General features: G+C 30.7%; 2 protein-coding genes and 1 non-coding gene across 4 annotated transcripts; 2 read left to right on the top strand and 1 right to left on the bottom strand.

The window, feature by feature from the left end:
- Nucleotides 1-9,138: 9,138 nt before the first annotated feature.
- LOC133705452 (U-box domain-containing protein 6-like) lies at nt 9,139-13,957 on the top strand. Of its 2 annotated transcripts, none has more exons than XM_062130662.1 (6): nt 9,139-9,335; nt 10,146-10,240; nt 10,671-10,856; nt 10,980-11,087; nt 11,434-12,626; nt 12,974-13,957. In XM_062130662.1, exons 2-6 carry the CDS (start codon nt 10,190-10,192, stop codon nt 13,761-13,763), a joined length of 2,328 nt encoding a protein of 775 aa, XP_061986646.1. In that variant the 5' UTR covers nt 9,139-9,335; nt 10,146-10,189; the 3' UTR covers nt 13,764-13,957. The 2 variants fall into 2 exon arrangements, with proteins under 2 accessions (XP_061986646.1, XP_061986647.1); XM_062130663.1 differs by lacking the exon at nt 9,139-9,335 and adding an exon at nt 9,351-9,993.
- Nucleotides 13,958-15,849: 1,892 nt separating this feature from the next.
- On the top strand, nt 15,850-15,922 carry TRNAK-CUU (transfer RNA lysine (anticodon CUU)). The gene has a single exon. It is a non-coding gene; the product is annotated as a tRNA-Lys (tRNA).
- Nucleotides 15,923-16,196: 274 nt separating this feature from the next.
- LOC133705211 (AAA-ATPase At2g18190-like) lies at nt 16,197-22,813 on the bottom strand. Its single transcript, XM_062130345.1, has 5 exons — nt 22,808-22,813; nt 21,582-22,645; nt 21,413-21,466; nt 16,938-18,033; nt 16,197-16,854 (listed from the first exon to the last, which is right to left on the bottom strand). The coding sequence occupies exons 1-5, from the start codon at nt 22,811-22,813 to the stop codon at nt 16,336-16,338; spliced, it is 2,739 nt and encodes a 912-aa protein (XP_061986329.1). The 3' UTR covers nt 16,197-16,335.
- Nucleotides 22,814-23,494: the final 681 nt, after the last annotated feature.

Below are 23,494 nucleotides of genomic sequence, written 5' to 3'. Positions count from 1 at the left end.
ATTAGGATATTTAGAATTGTGGTTGTGATTATAATTATTTTTTAAAAAAATTAATTTAAAAATATATAAAAATATTAATTTTAAGTAAAAAAAATAAAAAAAATAATTTTTTTAAAAAATACTTTTAAAATAAAAAACAAACAGGATCTAATAGACTCAATGATAAGAAGTTGCTTAGGGGAAAAAAATCACAATTCTTGGCGGTAATTGTTTTTAAAATGTTTAATAATTATATTAGAATAGATTTATGTAGAAATAGCATTAAAAAACAAGTGATATTTAAAAAAAGCCAGATTTGATATAGATTTAAATTTATAAACATGCAAGATAAAAATTTATAACAAATATGTTTTTAACACAAATACAATAATAAAATCTTAATAGATGTGATTTGTGTGTGCCTGTATATATTTTAAATTTATAATTGATATCAATTTTAATAAAAATATTTAAGTTTAAATTAAACAAAGAAGGATAGAATTAAAACATTAAAGAAAAAAAACACTAAAAAAAAGGCAAGTGTATACATAAAAAAATAAATCATGAAAAACTCTTTGTTCCTCATTTTTTTATAATTAATTTTTAAAATTAAAAGGTTAGATAATTAATTATGATAATAATCAAAATTAATTTTTATTATTATAAATTTTTAATTAAATAACACAAATCAAGAATTAAATATCAACTGGCCATCGTGGAGCGAAATCTTTTTTTTTTTTTTGGAAACAAAAAAAAAATCTAGATCGTTTATTGAAATCAAGAAAAAGACACATCACTTATTATGAGTTGACGCAAATTTTGTACTAAAAAACAAATAAAAAAAATTGTCAGCGGGGATCATGCAATCGGATAACAAATTCTCAGTTGAATATCCTTTTATATATGGTAAAAGTTTTTAGCTGCTTGGTTTTGTACTGATGTGGTAATTGGTTTTTGTTTGGTTCGGTTTTTTAAGATAAAATCAGTTTAAATTGGTTTGGGTTGGTTTTTTTTGGTTTGGTTTAATTTTTTCCGGTTTTATTTCAGTTTAGGTTCAGTTCGGTTTTTTCAGTTTTAATATTATAAAACCAAAACCAAACCAAATCAGTTAATTTTTTTAAAATTTTCATCAATTTTTTATCGCGATTTGATTTTTCAATTTTTATTTTATTTTCTCAATTTAATCAGTTTTTTTATTTTTTTTACTCACCTCTAGTTTTGCTTTTGCATGGAGACTCAAAACTCTCTATTCAAATCTTAATTATAAAAAAATTATAATTTATAAGTTTTTTAAAATTATATATTTTTTTAAACTACAATATCAAAAACTATCACAAAATTAAATAGACACTTGCCCTTGTTTTTATGCCCTCTGTAACATCATTTAGAGTTTCAATCGTATGAAATAATTATTTCTTTTACAAATTTTTTAGCAAGAGCTAAAATTATATAAAAAAATAGCTTGTTTATATAAATATTATCTTATATGCTTGCGTTGTGCTGCATGCGACATAAATTATTTTAAACATAAAAAAATATACAAATCTTGTAAAATACAGTTGTTTCGAGTCTTTTTCAATGAAAAATAAATCTTTGTATTATTAGTGTATCATCTGTTTATCTTAATTAGTATAATGCTTTTATCTAGAATTATTTTTTATGTTTTTTAGAAAATATAATTATTAAAACAAGTTAACAAAAGAACATCAAAATAATATATTTATATTTTGTGCGATAGAAAGTTAAACAAAATTATAAATATAATAAAATTATATTTGGAATATATTTAAAAAAATTAATAATAAACACTCATTTCAACTGAATTTTCATGAATAATGTTTTTTGTTATTATTATTACTACTTTCAGATTATATACATAATAAATTCAAAAAAATTATTAATATTAAAAAAAAAACTACAATGGCATCTAAAAACCATATAAAAGCTGACGAGTAAGTAAATCTATTAAATATTCTTTTGGTGTGTAAAAAAACAAAGAAAAAAAACAGAGAAAAGAAAAGCAAAGGGTCAAGCCTCGCGCAACATCCACTTTTAGCAAACCATAAATCAAGTATGGGTATCAGCACAAAATAAATGTATTAAAATGATTTTTTTTATTTTAAAATATATTAAAATAATATATTTTTTATTTTTTAAAAATTATTTTTGATATTAGTGTAATAAAAAATATTAAAAAACAAAAAATATATTAATTTGAAGTAAAAAAAATCAAATGAGACATTAAAATATATTTTTATGAGGTTAGGAGGTGTTTAGAGTTGTTTTTTAAGTGTATTTTATTTTAAAATATATTAATATATATTTTTTATTTTTTAAAATATATTTTTAACATTATCACATTAAAATGATATAAAAAAAATCAGAAAAATAAATTTAATTTTAAAATAAATAAATTTTTAAAAAACTTAATTGAAACTTGTCCTAAATGAATACGGAGTGTTTTCCAAACGAGACATTTGAGGCTGGGATGGAGGAAATTATATTCCTAATTTCTCGTGGTATTTTCATTTTCTATTGAAAATGCTTACATCCAGAATAAATATTTTCAGCTCACTATGACAATCGGGACAAATATTTTGTTGTCTGGTAACCAATTTGGATCCAGAACATGAAATATTTAATTAACGACCAATCAAAAGTCGGTCTGCCAAGCAAAAAAAAAAAAGGCAGACAAGCAGGAATCTGGCGCGTTCAATGTGATCGTTCCTGACAAAAAGGCGTCGTGTCTGTTTTTGTTTTTTAACGGCGAGTGGAGTACGTAATGGATTTTGAGGAATCCCGTTTAAATAATGTTATACAACTAATTTTATTTTTCTTGTCAATACTTAAAAAAAAATACATTTAAAGGTAACTAGTAGGATTTTATTAATTATTATCAGGGTCTATTTTAAATAAAAAAATTAAATATAACTAGGAGAAAAAAATTCTAAATGGAGATGCATATACTATTTTTCACAGATCATGAGCTTTATATTTTTTATTGTCAATGTTCAGACCCTTTGGTCAATTATAAGAATATAATTTCTTACAAGTCTTTTTTTATTATTATTAACGTGACAAGTCTTCCAGTCCTTGATACTGTAACTTTGACTGGTCAAGAGTAAAAGAATCAAGGCTATTCAGCCCTACAGTTATATACTTGCGTGTCTAGTTGAATCTCTATTTCTGGAAAATATTAAATTAATATTTTTTATATTATAAAACAAAAAAAAAACGTGTTTTTTCCTGTAATCAACATTTACCTGTTTTTCATGAGGTTGCGTGCTTTTTTTTCTTAAAAAATAAAATTACCGTAGATTTTTACTTTGGGAGTTGGATTAACAGTCACTTATTAACTCTGTGAGTCCAGCAAAACCAAAGGAAGTCTTGGTCACGGTTTATGGAAAGATAACACGAGCGCATCGCCTTACTATATATATAAAAAAGTCATCTAAATACTAACTGATTTTTTTTGTTAATTAAAAATATACAGTGCCATTTATTCGGTATTATAAAAATCCAGGTCATTTTTTTTAACATGCACGTCCATGTCATTAAATACAGCTGTCATTCCACGTATCATTTTTTAGCATGCACGTCCATGTCATTAAATACAGCTGTCATTCCACGTGAGTTAAAATAAACCGCATCAAGGTGATTTAAAAAAAAAAAAAAAAACAGCCAATGAGGAGACGAATGCTTCCAAGAAGCAATTTATTTTATTTCGTGCTGTGGGCAAGATTTGAAGTTTGTCTCTTTGGTATTTTGTTTCTCGGTGCCACTCTTAGATGGCATTTCTAGTAAATTCTTAATTTATAAGTTAAAAGAGTTATTTTTTTAATCTGAAATATCAACATTATTTTTTATAAATAAATAATAATACTATCATTTCAAAAATAAAAAAGGGCAGCTTGCATAAGAGCGTGTTTGGCAGTGTGGTTGCGGGTGCTTTTCAAATAACTTTTCATGCCAAAATGCATGCCAACGATATTTTTCATTTTTTAAAAATTATTTTTGACATCAGCACATCAAAACGATCCAAAACGTACAAATCATATTAAATTTTAACAAAAAAAAAATTCAAATTTTTTAGGAACGCGGCCGCGTTCCCAAACGGTGCCTAAAGAAGTCAGTGGGAGTGTCGTTAGTAACCAGATGAGTGGCAATAGCAGCGCCCGTCGTGAGATATTTTTCACCGTTGATTAGGGAGAAAACTACAAAGAATTCCCTGAAATGCGGGTATGGGTGGCGAGGAGTTATTAGCTTGTTGGAATCGATGGTGGAAAACATGGCCACGGTGGTGGGCCCCGCAATTTTCACAACTTTCTGATTCCGTGCTTCTGTGATGGAGACATCCGCTGACAAGTGCCAATCAAGTTAGAGGATTGTTATCTACGAGAATACCCCCTCCCTCCTCCTTTCTATTTTTCAAGCCTTTCCCTCTCGCAAGCTAAATTGTCCTCGCCGGATTAGGAGGCAAACCGTCGCCTCTCCTCTTGCCAGCACCGAGCCAGGAAACTAGTGGTGGAGGAGTTGAGATTTGAGCATGTGAACTAGGATCTGGGTGGGCACATTGTTAGAAGACAAAACCAGTCAGATTCGTTGCCTCAGTGGCACAATGGACTCTGTCCGTCTGTCGTTACAATTATTGACTGGTGAAGCGGGCATGGACAATCTGTGTCCATAAAATGAGCATATGCAATTTTTGTAATTTGGTAACCAGATTCTGTGTTGAAGTCACCTCTTGTCGGTGCTTGAATTTGATAGCTAAGGTTTCATGTGATGTCATGTTTTTTCCCGTTTTTGTTCGTTTTAGCTAAGGTTGATTCCTTCTATAACAGAGAAAAATAGTGGATATATACAACGCTTAGGTGGCGCTTCCTTAATGTCCAGAATTGAAAAGAAACGGATAATAAAGACAAAAATATATTTAGTTAAAAAAATAAATATAAAAATAGGAGAACAAATATGTTTTTTTTGATAATTTTAAAATAAATTTTTATATTTTTAAAATAAGAGGCATAGGAAGACATGTCTCTCTAATTTCTAAATAATATTTTTATATTTTTTATTCTTAAAATATTATTGTAAAAAACTCTGGGTTCCAAAATTATTCAACTAGAATATATAAAAATAAAAATAATTATTAATATGGTTTTAAAACCCAACTCAATGGTCGATTCAGAGCAAAGTTCGGGTCTCTGGTTAAGGTCATGGTCATTGGACAAGTTGACATAAGTTAGCGTGATAATAAAAATGATCATTGTTATAGCTTTAAAACTCAGTTTAGGGGTTAATCCAGTGCAAGGCCCAAGTCACGAGCGAGGTTGATTGTTGACCCAAGTCAATGTAAAGATAAAAGTGGTTATTATCATATTTTTAAAATCCAACTCGTGGGTTGACCTGGTGCAAGGCACGAGTTACGTGCCAGGAGGGTCAACATGAAATAAAAATGGTTATTATCATGGTTTTAAAATTTGATTCGAGAATTAACCGGGGCAACGGATCAGGAGGGTTAACCCATATTAAAACGAGCCAATATAAAGATAAAAATGATTGTTATCATGATTTTAAAACCCGACTCGAGAATTAACCCGAGGAAAGGTTCATGTCACGGGTCAGAAGGATCAACCTAGCTGACCCGAAAAAAAACCATAGCAGCCTAGTTTTAATCATTTTTTTTCAAAAAAATTCAATGCATTTTTTACCTGTGTTTGGTCGGGTTATGTCGAGTCAATTCTTACTTTATTGTTTTTTTAAACTCAGACCAGTTTAGGGCCCGGGTTAACCAATCAAGTAAGTTCTGGCTTTATAATTAGTATTATCATGATATTATTAATTTCAACACTCGATATAAATTAAAGCAAAAAAAATATCTTATTATTTTTTAAAAATATATAAGTCTGACAACAATACATATTACGAGTAAAATAAACTTTTCATATTTTATTATGTCTTGTCTATTATAACCAAATAAAATATATAAACAATCACTTTGTTTTATGTATTGTTACCACACATAATTTTATCTGTCTTTTTTCAGTCTTGTCTCATTTGTTTCCACAATCTCTATCTTTTTTGTCCCGGTATAGGAAATAAACGCTTTTTTATTGTATATTTTGTATTGTGAAGTATTTTGCTTTTTAAAAATATTTTTCATTTAAAAATATTTAAAAATATATTTTCTAAATTTTTTATATTAAAATCATTAAAAAAACATTGTAAAAAATATATTAATTTGATTTTTTTAAGAAAAATATAATTTTAAAAAGCAACTAAAAATAAAAGATGTGATGCTTCTAAACGATACCTTACTCGTATAATTTGATTTGAATGACCATGTAAAACGATTATTCGTGTCGTTGCTGAAGAATAGCTTGCTTTAGAAAAATCTATTTAAGTTAATGTTTAATCTTAGAGGTCAATTGCCTAGAAACCATGGGACTTGTTCAAGTGGTGTTGTAAGAATCTTTTTCTAACCTTGAATGTTCAAATTTTCAAAAAAATTTATATATTATATATGAAAAAAAAAGAGTATTTCAAACTTAATCAATTTCGTAGATGACAAGATAAAAGGATAATATAAATTATCTTATTATAAACAAAATTCAGGGCCGGTTGGAATTATGTTCCAAGCAGTTTTTCTAGAATATTAAAATTTTTGTTTTGCTTATAATTAATTTTTTATGTTTTTTTATTTTAATGTTTTGATATAAAAAATACATTTTTTAAAAATAATCTCTACAACATTCTAAAAAATCCTAAAATATGTAATTTGAAATGCAGTCAAGTGCAAGTAATTTGTTTTTTGGCCATCACTCATAAACTTTTTAAAATTTACATGACAGTTTGCATCCAAATCGAGAATTTATCAAGTCAAATACTTTCAACATTATGAAATTTACACATGACACTTATTGTGTATTTGGTAATGTGTTATATGTTTTTTTTTTTTAAATATATTTAAATATTTTTTATATTAATATATTTAAGTAAATGTTTAATCTTAAATGATAGTCACTTGTTTGTTTAAACAACAATATAAATTATATAATGGAAACTCACATAACAATTTAAGTTATTAGATTAAGATGGTTCTTTAACATGATACTAGAGTCTTGATAATCAAATGATTATGGGTTCAAATCTCATTGTCCTTATTTATTTGATAAAAATTAAACATAAGGTAAAATGAATATATGTAAATTTCAAGTCTAAATAGCTTTCACTTGAAAGAATGTGTTAGAGAATAATATAAAATATATTTTAAAATTTTAAGTAATAGTTTAAGTTATTTGATTGAGATGATTTTTTTTTTTAAAAAAATTATTTTACTTATAAACCATGGGACTTGTTCAAATGGTGTTGTCAGAACCTTCTCCCAACCTTGGATATTTTGCTTCCTAACGAGTGATGATACTTAGAGCATGTTTGATAGTGTAGTAGTGGTTGCTTTTCAAATAGCTTTTTATGCTGAAATACATGTCAATGTTGTTTTTTTATTTTTTAAAAATTATTTTTGACATCAGCACATCAAAACGATCCAAAAAGTACAAACCGCACTCAATTTTAACAAAAACAAAAAAAAATTGAAATTTAGTTAAATATAGATTCAACCGCATAGTCAAACAGGCTTTTATAGTGAGATATTATTAAATGTCATTTTCTTTTATCTTCCATGTACGAGAAAAAAAAAGTATTTTCAAATTTAATCAATTTCATACATGACAAGGCAATAGGATCATATAAATTATTTTATTATAAATAAAATTTAAGGGTTGTTTGGAATTGTATTTGTTTTATAAAAATTTATTTATTTTTGTTTATAATTATAATTTTTTATATTTTTAATATGTTGATATAAAAAATAATTTTTATAAAATAATAAAAAATATTATTTTAATATGTTTTTAAATAAAAAATATTTTAATCAATAAAGAGTAGCTTCGCAATTTTTATTAAAAAAAGCTACAGCGACAATTAATGAGTGGAAAAAGATTAATTAAGTTTAGCTTAGTTTCGTTATTGGTTGTCAGTGACGATAAGCAATCTCAATAAGACACGTGTTGGCCAATGAAGACAAATAATCAAATACAAGCATAGTACAGGGGAAGACAGCTGTGCCAATGAGACGTGTCTTATTGATTACCACCAATCATTCAAAACTAAAGTTCACCCTGCAGTGAACAATTTGAATAATGTCGATACTGTACGGCATAAATGAGATATTTGCAAATTTACTAGCTTCATGGTCTGCGCAGATTTATCCCAGTAAATTCAGATTTATATTTGTTCCGAGATTTTTTTTTAAAAGTTCAAATTAAATTCTTTTTATTATTTAAAAAAATTAATCTATATTTTGATCAAATTAATTAAAATTATAACGGATATAATTAAATAAACTATCACTTTACAACTACTATAATTAAATAAACTTTAAATTTAAAAAGTAACTGCAAATATTGATCAAAGTTTTTTTTAAAAAATTAATTTTTATATTTAAAAATTATTTTAATATGTTGATGTTAAAAATAAAAAATATTATATTAATATATTTTTAAATAAAAAATATTTAAAAAATAACTTTCACCGCAATCTCAATAATTTCTATCCATGCTATCACCTTTTCAAAATCTTACTATTTTCTTACCCTTACGAAAGACCGACTTCTCATTGCGAAATGTTTCTGAGCCTCAGGATTGAAAAGGTAAAAAGAAAAAATAAGAAATCGATTGATGAATAGTAAACGACAGTCGGTAGCTGCCTGTGGCTGTTGAAGGAAGGAAAGCACCCAAGGGGGAGGGAGTGATGCGTAATTGCATACAAGAAATAGTCGTAAGAAAAAAAAAAGGACAATATGGTAATCCGAAGCATTTATGACAGATCTGCTAACCGACAAACAAGGAGGTCGGCAGTTGTCGGCCGGCGAACGTGGGAGTCGACATAATGAGCGGCGAAAATTCAAACCACACCCCTCCATTTTTCCCTTCCCCAATTTCAAAAACAAAATTAACTAACTTTAATCTAATTTATCTCACTTAATTATTATTAATACTGTTAACCATTAAGTATTATTTTTCATAGTCACAGACAGTTACTATTTTATTTTATCACATTAGTACATTATTATTTATTTCTTTACCATTGACGCCCTCTAGAACCAGAATATAAAATTAAAAAATCGTTTCATTTCCTTCATCTACCCTTCATAACACAACCGATTTGAGCTCCAACTCTAACGAGATGGGATTGTATAGATCATCATAGAAACTCTACCGATAACCTTCTGTCCCGTTACTTGTTTTTTTTGTAAATGCTCTTTTATAAGGCCTCCCTGACTCGCCCAGATTCTCCCGGTATGCATCTTCATCTTTTTGTTTTTTAAACCAAACCCTTAGTTTGAGCTGTTTGTTAGTTGCTATTACTTCCCTTTTTGGATTTCTTCTGGTTTGTGCAAATCGTGTTTCAATAAGTTGTTTTGTCGTTGCTACAATTGGTGGGTGTTTTTTTTTTATTGCCTTTTTTAGAAAATGAAAAGAGATTATGATGTTCATTCTGTGTTTCTTATCCTGGTAAAGGATCTCAGAGTCATTCTCGACACCAACCTTTCTTTTCTTTTTAATTTTTTCGATTCCGATTTCATGTAATTTGGAGGCAACGTTTTTGTTTTCTCCTTTAGCTTCTCTATGCAATAATGTCTAAATCAATTTATGTTTGTTCTTTCTAAATTCTCTTCTTCTGCTTTATAACTTTTTTTTCCCTGTTTTTGAGGTTTGGTGAAATGTGTTAATCAAATGGCGTCGTTAGTTTTTTCCCTTTATAGAATGATGCTAGATGCGTCAATTATTATTATTATTATTATTTGTTTTTTTTTTTACAAAAATTGAATGTTCTCTTCTGTTCATTTTCATAATGCTGTGTTTTCGTGTTTGGTTGCTGAGCGGTGTTGAGATTAGAAGAAAATCTATTCGAATTTTGCAATTAGTTGGCATTTTATTGTCTTCAAGCTAGATGGTATTTTTTTGGCATTTTTTTCTTTCCCAAAAAAATAGGAGCATAAGTTTTGGCTTCTTATTCTATTTAATGAAGCTTAATTGAGTTTGTTTGATTTGGAAAATTAGGAGGCTTTGTTTTGTGTTCACTAATGTGTTTTGTTCATGTTTCAGTTGATATAAATTTGTACTGTAATTTTCCACGGTGGATGTGAATTATGGATATTACCGAGGTTGAAGAAAATTTGTTTGCAGCAAGTGAAGCCAAGGTACGAATTTGGTATTCTCTCGTAAGAAAGTATTTGGATTTGGTGTTTTTGTGTACTAAGCTTTAGAAATCCCCAATACCATCTAGGCTAGGCAGCCTATTTATCTGTTTCTTTATAAATTTTTTTCGATTCCAATCATTTTCTGATATGCATATGAAAAGTGAATGCCTGTTGCCTGATTGGCTAGTAGACTTGGGTTTGGAGTTGATGTGCTTCTGGTGCTTGCTATTTCTCTCATTTTGCTGAAAGTTATTTTCTTTGATATTTTTTTCCCGGTCATTTGGGGTGTCTTTTTTACTACATAAATATTTAAAATGTTCATATTCCTAACTGTTTTTTAGCCCATGAAAGCAGGTTTGCTTTAAGGTCTTCAAAGGCTAGCGTATTCACGAACAGTAACTAAATTGATGATATCTCTATCTGTTTTCAGCTTCATGGAGAAATGTGCAAGGAACTCTCTGTAGTTTATTGCAAAATCTCTTCCATTTTCCCTTCCTTGGAAGCGGCAAGACCTAGGAGTAAATCTGGCATTCAAGCATTATGTTTGTTGCATATAGCCCTTGAGAAAGCCAAGAACGTTCTCAAGCATTGCTCAGAATGCAGTAAACTTTACCTGGTAAGATAGCCCTTTTTTATAGATGCACTGAAATTTGCTTGCCTTCTCCATTTTTGTTTTTCTGGTTTTATTTATTGGTTTTTGTGATATCTTTTTTCTGATGGAATTGATTTTATGATACAGGCTATAACTGGGGATTCCGTCCTTTTAAAATTTGAAAAGGCAAGATCTGCTCTTGTAGATAGTCTTAGGCGTGTTGAAGATATTGTTCCACAATCAATTGGATGCCAGGTAGTAATTTCCTTCTGAAGTCTATTTTTGATAAGCCAATGTGAAAATGATATCATCAATAAATTGGCATGTCTAAACAAATTGAAAACAGAAATGAAGTATCAGAAGTGTGATTGCAGAAACTTCTTATATTCGTATCCTTGCTGTATATAAAAAAGAAGTCGATCATTTCTATATATTAACATGTCATCTGTAATGATTATATTAACATATCATGGCGCAATTATATTGAATTAACCAAAATGTAACCTGGCATTATTTTGTGGCCTTTTTCTTCCCTTGTTTCTTGTGCCTGCATAGTTTAGAAGCATTTTTTGATCCCCTTTGTTATTTGAAATCTTGTCAGATTTTGGAGATTGTGAGCGAGCTTGAGGGTACTGAATTCTCACTTGATCCATTGGAGAAGCAAGTGGGTGATGAGATAATTGCATTGCTTCAGCAGGGGAGAAAATTTGATGATAGTAATGACAATAACGAGCTAGAATCATTTCATCAGGCTGCTACTAAACTTGGTATTACCTCTTCTAGAGCAGCTCTTACAGAGAGAAGGGCTCTTAAAAAACTCATAGAAAGAGCTCGTGTGGAGGAAGACAAGCGAAAAGAGTCAATTGTGGCCTATCTCTTACATCTCATGAAAAAATACTCCAAGTTATTTAGAAGTGAACTTACAGATGACAATGATTCACAGGGTTCAGCACCTTGTTCGCCAACTGTTCAGGGTTCTCTTGAAGATGGAGGCCCTGGTGGCAATGGCCATGCCTTTGAGCGACAGCTATCAAAGCTTAGTTCGTTCAATTTCAAACCAACCTATAGGAAATCTGGGCAAATGCCTCTTCCACCCGAAGAATTGAGGTGTCCTATATCATTGCACCTGATGTATGATCCAGTCATCATTGCTTCTGGACAAACGTATGAAAGGATCTGCATTGAGAAATGGTTCAGTGATGGGCATGAAACCTGTCCAAAGACTCAACAAAAGCTTTCTCATCGCTGCTTGACTCCTAATTATTGTGTAAAGGGTCTCGTTGCTAGTTGGTGTGAACAGAATGGAGTCCCAGCACCTGATGGTCCCCCTGAGTCTCTTGACCTCAACTATTGGAGGCTGGCAATGTCCCAGTTTGACTCGTCCAATTCAAGAAGATCAGTGGAGAGTGTCAGATCTGGAAAGTTGAAAGGGGTCAAGGTAGTTCCTCTGGAGGAAAGTGGTCCCATTGAGGAGGCTGAAGAAAAAAATGAAAAATTGTCATCGCAACAGGAAGATTCCATGCCAGAAGATGCCTTCGGGGACAATATATTTGAAATATATAAGAATTTCCTGGCCATTTTGAATGGTGATGAAGAGTTGAAGAAGAAGTGCAAGATAGTAGAACAAGTGAGGCTTCTGTTGAAGGATGATGAGGAGGCCAGGATTTTTATGGGGGCCAACGGGTTTGTCGAAGCACTATTGCAGTTTCTAGAGTCAGCTGTGCGTGCCAGGAGTCCAATGGCCGAGGAAGCTGGAGCGATGGCTCTTTTCAACCTTACTGTCAACAATAACAGGTGTGTGGATTCTCTAAATATCAAATTAACATGTAATAGTAGTGGTAGTACTATGAAATATTCAATTCATTTAGGTGTTAGAATCATTATTAGAAACAAGAGGTGTTAGAAATTTAGAATGCTTATCTTTTATAAAACTGACTGGAATGGAGTTTAGGATGTAGAGATAAAGTGAGTGACACATGCTTTGTCTCAATGGAACTGTTATGGATCTTCTTGTTGATGGAGGAAATCCTGCTAGAAAGAAGAAGTTAGGTTCTTGAATCATTTTCCATAGATCTGTGAAGTGTGAAGATGTGCCAAGAACTTTAGCATAACTGATTTCCTTTTCAACTATTCCATTCCAGAAATAATGAAATGATGTTGGCTGCTGGTGCTATCCCATTGTTGGAGGTTATGATTTCCAACCCTGACTCTGATGGATCAGCAACAGCCCTCTATCTAAATCTCTCCTGCCTTGATGAAGCGAAGTCCATTATTGGCTCAAGTCAGGCCGTCCCTTTTTTAGTCCAAATCCTTAAAGGTGAAACTGGAGTCCAATGCAAGCTCGATGCCCTTCATGCTCTCTATAACCTCTCCTCCCGATCCACCAATATTTCGAATCTCCTCACAGCTGGCATCATCAGTGGCCTCCAATCCCTTCTTGCAGTACCTGGTGATCATGCATGGATAGAAAAATCCATAGCAGTTTTGATAAACTTAGCTTCTAGTCAATCAGCAAAAGATGAAATGCTATCTGCCCCTGGCCTTATTAGTGGGCTGGCAACGATTTTAGACACTGTTGAACCCATAGAGCAGGAGCAAGCTGTTGCTTGCCTTTACCTTCTTTGCAATGGAAGTGAGAAGGGTAGTGAATTGGTCCTACAAGAAGGAGTGATACCTGCGCTGGTCTCAATCTCAGTGAATGGGACCACAAGAGGGAAAGAGAAAGCACAGAAACTTCTGATGCTGTTTCGGGAGCAGCGGCAGCGAGATCAACCATCTGCTGAGGTGTGCTTTCAGCGAACCGAAAGTAGTTCCAAGTCCATGCCGGCTCCTGAATCAAAGCCGCAATGTAAACCTGTCTCAAGAAGAAAGATGGGGAAAGCTATAAGCTTCTTTTGGAAGAGCAAGAGCTACTCAGTTTACCAGTGTTAAGTTGGTGTTGTAAATTTCTGCTGTATCTTGTCTTTCTTTTGTCCCTGGGGCGTTCTTTGTTTTTGTTTTCATAGAGAAGAAGAGATGTACATGCCCTTGTAAGCTGTGGGTTTTGTTTTTTCATTCGCCATCCTCTTCTCTTTGGAATTCATGTACCATATATGGAAATTATAGTGGAAGCCTTGCTAGATTAACCTTGCAGTAAAACAACTTGTGGTTTTTTTTTTTTTTTTTAAATGTTAGAAAGTGTTATAGCAACTATAAAGTGTTTTTTATTCAAAAATAATTTAAATAATATTTTTTTATAATTTATTTTTAATATTAACATATTAAAACAATTTAAAAATAAAAAAATATATTTTTTTTAAATTCCATTTTTAGCTCGGGAGGCTTCATGCCTTTAATTTTTGAAAGGCAAAAAAAAATCGCATATCACCTACATTATTTAATATTATAGGACATGTGAACTAAATAATTCTACCAGTTCACCGTATTTCATCAGAGGAAGGTTCAAACTAGTATAGTAGCTAGTCTTTCACTGCGTGTTAGATTATACATTTTTTTAAACTAAAGAGAATATTAAGGGTATAAATATTTTTTCTGAAATATTATTAAATTTAATCAAACAGTTTAGTTTTAAAACTTGTTGATTTGGCTTTTACTTAACTTAAATTTTGAATTAAACTATATAGAAGTTGATTCAAAATAAATAATTAAATTTAATAGATTAAATAACTAGTAGAAACATGATATAGCTTTTAAATAATTTTTAAGAGGAATTTTTTTAAATATTAAAATGAAATCAAATTGAATCGACTTCGACCACCTTGTAACCTAGATCATGAATTTTAATGATTTTAATAACTTTGTTATTTTTGTAAATTATTTTTACTTAATTTTATGATAAAATTAGATGCTTGCAAAATCGAGTACCACCTAAAAAAATGTTTATTTGAGATTACGATAACCCTGTAAAAATAAAAAAAAAATAATCACGAATTCTATTTCCTAAGCAATTCAATATTGAAAAAGAATGGAATGAAATAAAAAAAACAATAAGAAAAATTAAAGGACCACAAACTAAAAAAACAAACATATATATGTTTGATGGATAAACCGACTAAATCCGTGAATCACGTAACCCGGATCAGCACAAAAAACTTGCAAATTGGGTAACAAACTACATTGGGATTAATAACTTTTTTTTTCTAAACTATTTTTTATTTAAATATATGATAACAAAAATAGATGATTGCAAAATCGAGCGTCACACCAATACTGAGACATTTTCTATAACTATGATAACCTCATAAAGAGAAATAAAGCAAATTATGAAACTCAATTCTTAATCAGCCCAATATCAAAAGATAAAATCAAAAAAAATAAATTTTTAAAAAAGTTAAACTCGTTAAACCTGTCAACAGGCCCATAGACTTTCTAAAATTTAATAATATGTTTTTTTTTCTAGAACTATTTTTTTCACTATATGATAAAAAGATAAATAGACGATCACATAATCGAGTTTAATTAGTAAAAGAAAAACCACCTCTAAACTTGCGAATCGAGACAATTAGAGTTATTTTGCCAAACTTGTAAATCGGGTTATTGGCTTCATAAAGTTTAATATCCTAGTTTTTTTTTAAAAAATATTTTTTATTTAACTACTTTTTTTAAAAATAAATCATACCGTGATATTAAGATATTTTTCTGATACCAACCCGATAATAAGATTTTTTGATACTATGGTAACCATATAAAAAAAAAACTAAAATAAATTATTAAATCTAAATTCATATAAACACATCATATTAAGGACTAAATTTAAAAAAAGTCAAAATACACAAATAAAAATAATTAAAAAAACACTATAAATTATAATCTACAGCTAATAAATATATAAATATAAAAATCAATATTTTTCCACACCTTTTAGCTTTATACTTAATTAATATACTTAATAAGAATTCCTTCTGGTCACTCATCAAAGTTAAAAAGTCTCGAGCAAATTAATGTTGGATTTTTTTATATCAAGTTTATTTTAATAATATATATATTACATTAGTATTTCCGACCTTGACAACAACGAGCCCGTCTAGCTCAGTTGGTAGAGCGCAAGGCTCTTAACCTTGTGGTCGTGGGTTCGAGCCCCACGGTGGGCGTTTTAACTTTTATCCCCTCATCTTTTCCTCTTTTGCTGCTTCTGCATTAATTGTACATCATTTTCCAACCCTCTCCACGTCCTTTCCAACCAATCCTCGTATTTTTGCAGATGACTTGGACTTGAACTAAACTCTCTTTCAGCTTAAGCTCTCAGTCACACAGATACACGCCATAAACCACATATTACTGGGTCAATGTTCTATATATATTCGCAGTTTGGCACCTTCAAGATCAAGAAACTTCTTGGTGAACCGAGGCTTGAAAAGAAATCAATGGAGGGAAAATTGTTTCATACTTTTTATTAATATATTTGAGAATATGCACTTCATACAGTAAGCTATTCAAGAACAAGAGACGCAATAGGATTTATTTTACTTCATAGAATCAAGATAGAACACCTTTAAGTTATCCTCTATTGCTTTCTCCCTTTCGCTCTTCTAGCCATCTTCCTCTTATTTCTCTTGACTTTCCTCTTCTCACACTTCTCCTCCATTTCCTGGCTTTCATTTTTCTTGTCATTTTCTTCCTGATTTTCATCCCCTACCTTTTGTTCTTCGACACCAGATTGTTTTCTTTTCATTCCTTTTTTACTTTCTAGAAATCCAATGATCCCTGTAAGCGCAGTATCAACATCTTCATTCTTCATGAGCTCCTCTGCAACTTCTGCTGGAGTCACTTCCACTTCCATTATCAACTCCTCAATCTGACTGAAAAGGCTGTGGTTCTTAACGTTGAGGTAGTTAGAAGCAAGAATCTTGAATCCACAAGGAGTGCAGTAGGACATGTGGATGTGCATGTCCATACGGCCTGGTCTCAGCAGTGCAGGATCTAGTTTGTCTTTGTAGTTGGTTGTGAACACAATTATCCTCTCATCTCCACAGCTTGACCATAAACCATCGACGAAGTTAAGCAGTCCAGACAAAGTTAATTGCTACAAGAGAAAAATTCTTAAGGACCACCAACAATATGCTAAATAATTTTAGCGTAGAAGAGAAGCAAACATAATGAACTCACCTGGCTCTCACCCTGGATGTACGCTCCATGTTGTCGGTCCTGGAACTCAATACTACAATCAATGTCCTCAATAACAATTATCGATCGATTTGTTGTACTAGTTAGCAATGACCTCAGATCTGAATTGCCACGCAAACTTGCAAGTTCCAGGTCGTAGATATCAAACTTGAGGTAGTTAGCCATGGCTGCTATCAAGCTGGACTTGCCAGTGCCAGGAGGACCATACAACAAGTATCCACGTTTCCATGGTTTTCCTACTCTTAGGTAAAAATCCTTTCGCTTCACAAATCTGTCAAGGTCATCCATTATCTCCTTCTTGAGTACCGGGTCCATTGCTAATGTGTCGAAAGTGGACGGATGGCGAAGGCTGACACCTTGGTAATTTCCAAGTGCTTGCAGCTTGAGCAACCTGTTCTCATTCTTAATGGCTTTGGATCTTTCGAGTACATAGGGGAGGAAAGTGTTCAAAACCTTTTCGTTGTGATTCTTGTGGAAGCTCAGCAGTATTGTTTTATGCTCCGTTTTTTCTGCTGATTGGGACCAGGTTTCAACATCTACAACCGTTTGTTGGGTTTCAGTAGACGCGAATTCCCAAGCTAGCTCAACTCCTTCGAATGTGTCGTTAATCTGTTGGCCTTTGTTGATCGTGACAGAAAGGCCTTTGTTCCCTGGATCCTTGAAAACCTTAAGCTGTCCGATAGAGCGAGTGACTCTTGTGCTCAAGTAGACCTCAGAAGCCTCGTACATTTCATTGATGGAGAAACCATTGTATTCATTGACGATGAGAGTCAAACGAGAAGAGTCATCTCCAAAAAGGCGTCCGAGACTTGATGATATTCTTTCTTGCAGTTTTTGGGGGATTAATTGGTTAATCACGGCCTGAACTTCATTGAACACAGACCGGACAAGCATTGCAGACGCAGCAAAAGCAGTGTATGTTGATAAAACTGATGTTGTTGAAGGCATGCTTGGTAGAGAGTACATGTTTGATATCAAAGAAATTACTGCAAGTCGGTGACTTGGGATGAATGGAGATTTCTTGGCATCGGTTTTTATACTGCAAAAATGAGTGAATATAGCTTCTAGTTGAAGCCGCCTGATGAGAAGAAAAGGTCCAAATTAAATCTTTAATAATAGAAAGCTTGCACCGAAATTTTCACAAAAAAAGGAAAGAAATTCAGTCACAGCAAAATCGTATATCATACAATCTCCAGTCTATGGTCAGTGTCCGAAAAGGTCACATCAAATACATTGAGAGGCAATCTTCTCGAGCAATTCTTACAGAGTGGGTGAGCTGTCTGGCGGTCAATGACTTGGACCGTTCAAGTCATGGAAAGGAAGTTATTTGTTTTGAAAAAGTGGTTATTTTTTAAAATAATTTTGTTTGGAAATATATTAATATAATATATTTTATTTATTTTTTAAATTTTATTTTTCATATTATTTTAAAAAATTAAAAATACAAAGAATTAATAATTTAAAAGTATTTTTTTTAAACACATTCACACCACATAAATAAAAGCTGCAGTGGCTCTTTGGTCGAACGATCTGTTTCATCACAGAAATTCAGCTGGAATAATTAATGGGAACATCTCTTTGGACGTGGTTGTGAATCAAACTTTGTTGACTTTAAAGGTATTTTTATTTTTTTGTGTTTTAAAAATATTTAATTTTTTTAAAAAATTAATATTTATTTAATGTTTTCAATTTATTTTGATATGTAATTTTAAAAATATTTTTTAAAAATAAAATAATATTATTTTGATATATTATAAAAAATACTTTAAAAAATAACCTTTATATACTCTTAAACATTCTATAAATAAGCACTGAGTAATTAACTTCGGTCAAGTGACCATTGCTATTATAAAAAAAATTAATCAAAACAGACTATATGGTTCGGAGGATTTTTTTTTTTGATTTGTTTGAAAAGCAATTTTAAAAAGAATTATTTTATTATTTATTTTTTCACTTTAAATTATTTTTTTAATTTTCATATCATTTTAATGTTCTAATATTAAAAATAAATTTTAAAAAATAAAAAAATTATTTTATCATTAAAATAAATTTTCAAGATCTTAATTATTTTCATATCATTTTGATATATTAATGTTTAAAATAAATTTTAAAAAATAAAAAATATTATTTTAATATTTTTATAAAAAAAACTTTTAAATTAAATATTAAATAGATTACAAATATTAAAAAAAAGAAAATCCATGGAGATAGTTAGGTTATATTCAATTTTGGTTAAGTCAATCACATAATCGATTGATTTGCTTAGTCATTAAAATTTAATTGGATTAATATAAAAATCAGGTTAAAAGAAAACCTCACCTCAACTATATTCTAGATTGACGCGTTATTAAATCTAATGTAAAGTTGAGCGGCTTTAATAATTATGTAATGAATGGGAAATGTATATGTAATTTCTATGAAAATGTTATACAAATTTTCATATTGTTTCTCACACTATTACCCTAAATGCCTGTTTGTTTACGCAATAATTTTTGCTTTTAAAATAAATCGCACATGTTGAATGTTTAGTAATGATAAAAAATACATTTTACTATTCATATGGGACCTATACAAATTGTTTTTAAACTGTAAGTTTACATAAAGCTGCTTTTCACAAATATGCGGACAATAAAAAGTGAAACTCTACTGTTCACGTGAACAATAGAGTTACTCTTTATTGTTATGGTCGGATCGGGTCCTGTTCAAAGCTAAATGCATTGAATCGGGTCTGACTCAGTTAAAAAAAATTCAATTTTTATTTTTAATTGTGTTTTATTCGAAAAATTAGAAAGAGATCATTTGATGACGTAACATTTGTAGAATTTGATCGCAATTTCAATTTTGTTATTGATGATATTTTACCTGATGTTGTGCGTTTACGAAACCAAGAAAACTGTAGTCATTGACTGATGGATTTCGTACGTGATGAAATTGTAGATAGTTTAATGGAACAATAAAAAATATTTGATATAAATATTACTTATTTCATGATATAATAGCAGTAGTTAAATCTAAAATATTTAAATTAAAAACTATTAATATATATATAAAACATCAATTTAAAAAACATTCTTTTAACAAAACACATTAAACTACTTTTTATTCAACCTCAATTTCAACCACAGTTTTAACCCAGCATATATAAATACCAAACCAACCTCAATTAAAAGTATTTTTTGTAAAATAATTTTTTTCAAACCACACCATAAAAACTACCGCAATACCAAAAACACTAGAGGGTTTGGGAGTGTGACTGTTGTTGCTTTTCAAATAATTTTTCGTGTCGAAATGTATTAAAATGATGTTTTTTTTTTATTTTTTTAAAATTATTTTTAAGATGAGCACGTCAAAACGATCCAAAACATACAAAAAAAAAATAATTTTTTTTAATTTTTTTTTAATTTTTTAAGAACGCCAAACAGACTATAACTCTTGGTGCACACTTCTGGTAGAGGTACTTGCACTCATTATTAAAATTTTCATCATGGATTCCCCAGAACACCTATTCATTTCAAAGCCAAAGCCAAAACTCAAGTGCAAAACAAGGTATTAAAAATCCAAATAACTTAGAAATATAATTTTTTTCTTGAATAACAATTAATTAATAAGTTTTAATAATATTATTTATTTTTTAAAGTTAAGTTAAGATAATTAATAACTTGTATTTTATTTTTTATAAATTAAAATAACTTGTAATTAGTATCTACAAAAAATTTCATTTGGTGGAGTTATGCCAAGCCCAGGCTCGAGGTCATGACAGTGTGTTAAGCCTAATCACTCGGAAGCTTGACAGTGTGTTAAACCCAGTCATGCAGGAGTTTAAATCACTCATGGCTCATAATTTTTTTTGTTAGATAAAATGAGTGAAATATAATTCATAGTATAATTTAAAATATCACAACGAGAAAGTTGCTCTTTAATTTTTTTTCTTTATAAAAAGACAAAACTCATGAATTATAAATAAACCATGAGACCTTTAAAATAAAGGTTTACAATCTTCATTCTCTATTATTGCATATATATTTTCAGAGTATATCTCTTTAAAATATTATTGTATTTTTTTTCTATAAAAAATACTAATTTAAATATTAGAGAATCCTTATTTATATATAAGAAAATTTGTTGCAAGTATACTAGACGCAAGCTATTTTAACTTACAAAAAATCAAATACAAGTTATTAATCACTTTGATTAAAAATAAATAAATGAGATTGTTAGAATTAATAATTAATAATTGAATCACTAATTATTCAACCCAAAAATCTTATTCCTACGATATTTAAATTTTTGGGACTTCATGAAATACAATGCCCCGAAGTCCTGCACTCTAATAGACCACAAACTCATCGTCTCATCCGCAATTTATCATGTACAAAAATATACTGCAGCTTTTACGATAGCCTAGCACAGGGCAGAACCTACAAATAACAAAATATATGCAGCATTCATGAACGAACTTTAATGCTGACTCTTCAGCAATGTCCTCAGACCAAGAGATTGAAATTCCCCACCTTTTCATATTCAATTGGCTCAAATGGAAAATTACATAAGCTTCCTTTACCATTGGTATGAAGTAGAACATTTACAGCAGCTTTCGTTGCCGTTTTCTCTAGATTTTATATGTGCCAAGCAGATTCGAATAGTGCTAAAATTGGATCTTCCTTGCTGATGCTTGTCAGCTTTTTATTTGCCAGCAAACTGATTAGATTACCTTCAATGACCGCAGTATTATCCCCTCCTTCTCCAGCTGCTTCCTTGCTAGCCCTCGCTTCTTCTGTCTCCTCCTCAGCAATACATTCTTTCTGTTTCATGCTCTCATTTGTCTCACCTTTAGTGCTAGTTTCTTCACCGCTAACAGTGGATTGGATCATCTGCTTTGTACTACTAGTTTCTTCACTGCTAATAGTGGATTGGATCATCTGCTTTGTGCTCTCGTCTGAGTTCTGTATGCTTTCTCCTGTCCCCTTCTCTAGTGCATCCTTATTTGTGGATTTCACAACTTTTTCCAGTGCATCCTTGTATGTGCATCTCACAACTTTCGGACTACCTGTCTGAGATTCCGATCCTGATGTTGCAGATATGGGACAGAAACATACCTTTGTTTCATTTCCATCGTGATTTTGGAACTCTATTGCGTTACTATCTTCTTCTTGAACAATTGTCTGTTCAATACTGTTGTTGTTACAGTTTATATCGACCACGATCTCCTTTTCTTTTGTAGTTTCTGATCCCCAATGAGTCAGGATAGATAACCAAAAGTTCAGCCAACAGATAGCACATGACAGTGCCCAATCTAGAAATGGAATTTGGTGGATTAATATGGGAAACTTGTTAACAGCAGTATCAAATTTTGCTGGAAGGGTTTCTACAATTTGGACGAGCTTGTCAACCTTGTTGAACACATATCTTGATGGTGGGAAAATACCCTCAGCCTTTCTTTCAAGGGCTAATATTATATGATCGTCCACAAAAGAGAGGATTGCCAGGAAGAAACACTCATACCGCAGGACACATTCAAGAAGGGAAGCAAACGAAGCTAACCTGATCAACTTCTTTGTCACTAAACCTAACGGTCCATTAATTTCTTTGGCTTCTCTGTAAGCTTTTCGAGTGATTTCCATGAAAGAAACTCCACATGCATGCAACGGGCGACGCTTCCCACTCATTCTGCAGGTTCCTGCTGTTGATTCCTGATAAATTCAACCCAAACATGTCAAAAGGTTTGGTTTCTTAATTTCAGCAATGCCATTAGATCTAGCTAAATTTTAATAATCCAGATAAACATTTTTTGTAGGAAATATATTTCCCTTGATAGTTTCAAGAATTAGAGTTGAAAAAAACCCATCGGATACCTCCATTTTTGCAGGAAATGATAGAGAACAGAAACCGTCTAATCGATAATATCATCGAATTGTAGTATCCAGTTTATCACCCAGAAAAGCTTAATGCATGCATGGCTAATTATCTGTACAATCCTTATGAGAATAAGGATGAAATCACAATTGAAATTAACACTAATAATTAACTTACCATCAACAAGAACTCCTTGGGGAACCACCTTGCAACTACTTTAACCAATGAATAAATTGAAGTTAAAACACAAATTAAGACATTGAAAGCTAATTAATTATAGAACTAATAAAACTGATGCCGAGGAAGAGAACGCTGGAAATGAGATCCGTACGTTTATTCTATAATTAGCTGGGGGTACTGCACAGTTGCTATTTATTCTAGCACCGTTCTAGGAACTTCGTATTTTAGGCCTAGAATTTAGAAACAGCTTTGAATTTTATTTATTTATTTTGAAAAAAGCTCTATACTTATTTATTTTGCAGGGGCTAAGATTTAGTGGTTGTGACTCGGTGACTGATCTTGGACTAAGGGATTAAAAAAATAAAATATAATTTAACGTAAAATATCATTAATTATTTTCTGTTCATCAGGTAAATTAGAGGGAGTAATATAAAATGAAAGTTAATAATTAAAAGGAAATAAAAAAGAACGAAAAAAGAGCTCAGGTACCAAGTTTTTCTTATGAT

Source organism: Populus nigra, chromosome 10 (assembly GCF_951802175.1).
Source record: "Populus nigra chromosome 10, ddPopNigr1.1, whole genome shotgun sequence".
NCBI classification, from domain to species: Eukaryota; Viridiplantae; Streptophyta; class Magnoliopsida; order Malpighiales; family Salicaceae; genus Populus; species Populus nigra.
The sequence above is the reverse complement of the archived record's forward strand: the minus strand, read 5'-3'. Positions and strand labels throughout refer to the sequence as shown.

Coding starts and splice junctions, on each gene's coding strand:
- LOC133705452 (XM_062130662.1), top strand. CDS start 10,190: ATGGATATTACCGAGGTTGAAGAAAATTTGTTTGCAGCAAGTGAAGCC. Junction 11,088..11,433: donor CACAATCAATTGGATGCCAG/GTAGTAATTTCC, acceptor AAATCTTGTCAG/ATTTTGGAGATTGTGAGCGA. Junction 12,627..12,973: donor CTTACTGTCAACAATAACAG/GTGTGTGGATTC, acceptor ATTCCATTCCAG/AAATAATGAAATGATGTTGG.
- LOC133705211 (XM_062130345.1), bottom strand. Junction 21,467..21,581: donor GCACTATTCGAATCTGCTTG/GCACATATAAAA, acceptor GAATATGAAAAG/GTGGGGAATTTCAATCTCTT. Junction 16,855..16,937: donor ACATCCAGGGTGAGAGCCAG/GTGAGTTCATTA, acceptor TTTCTCTTGTAG/CAATTAACTTTGTCTGGACT.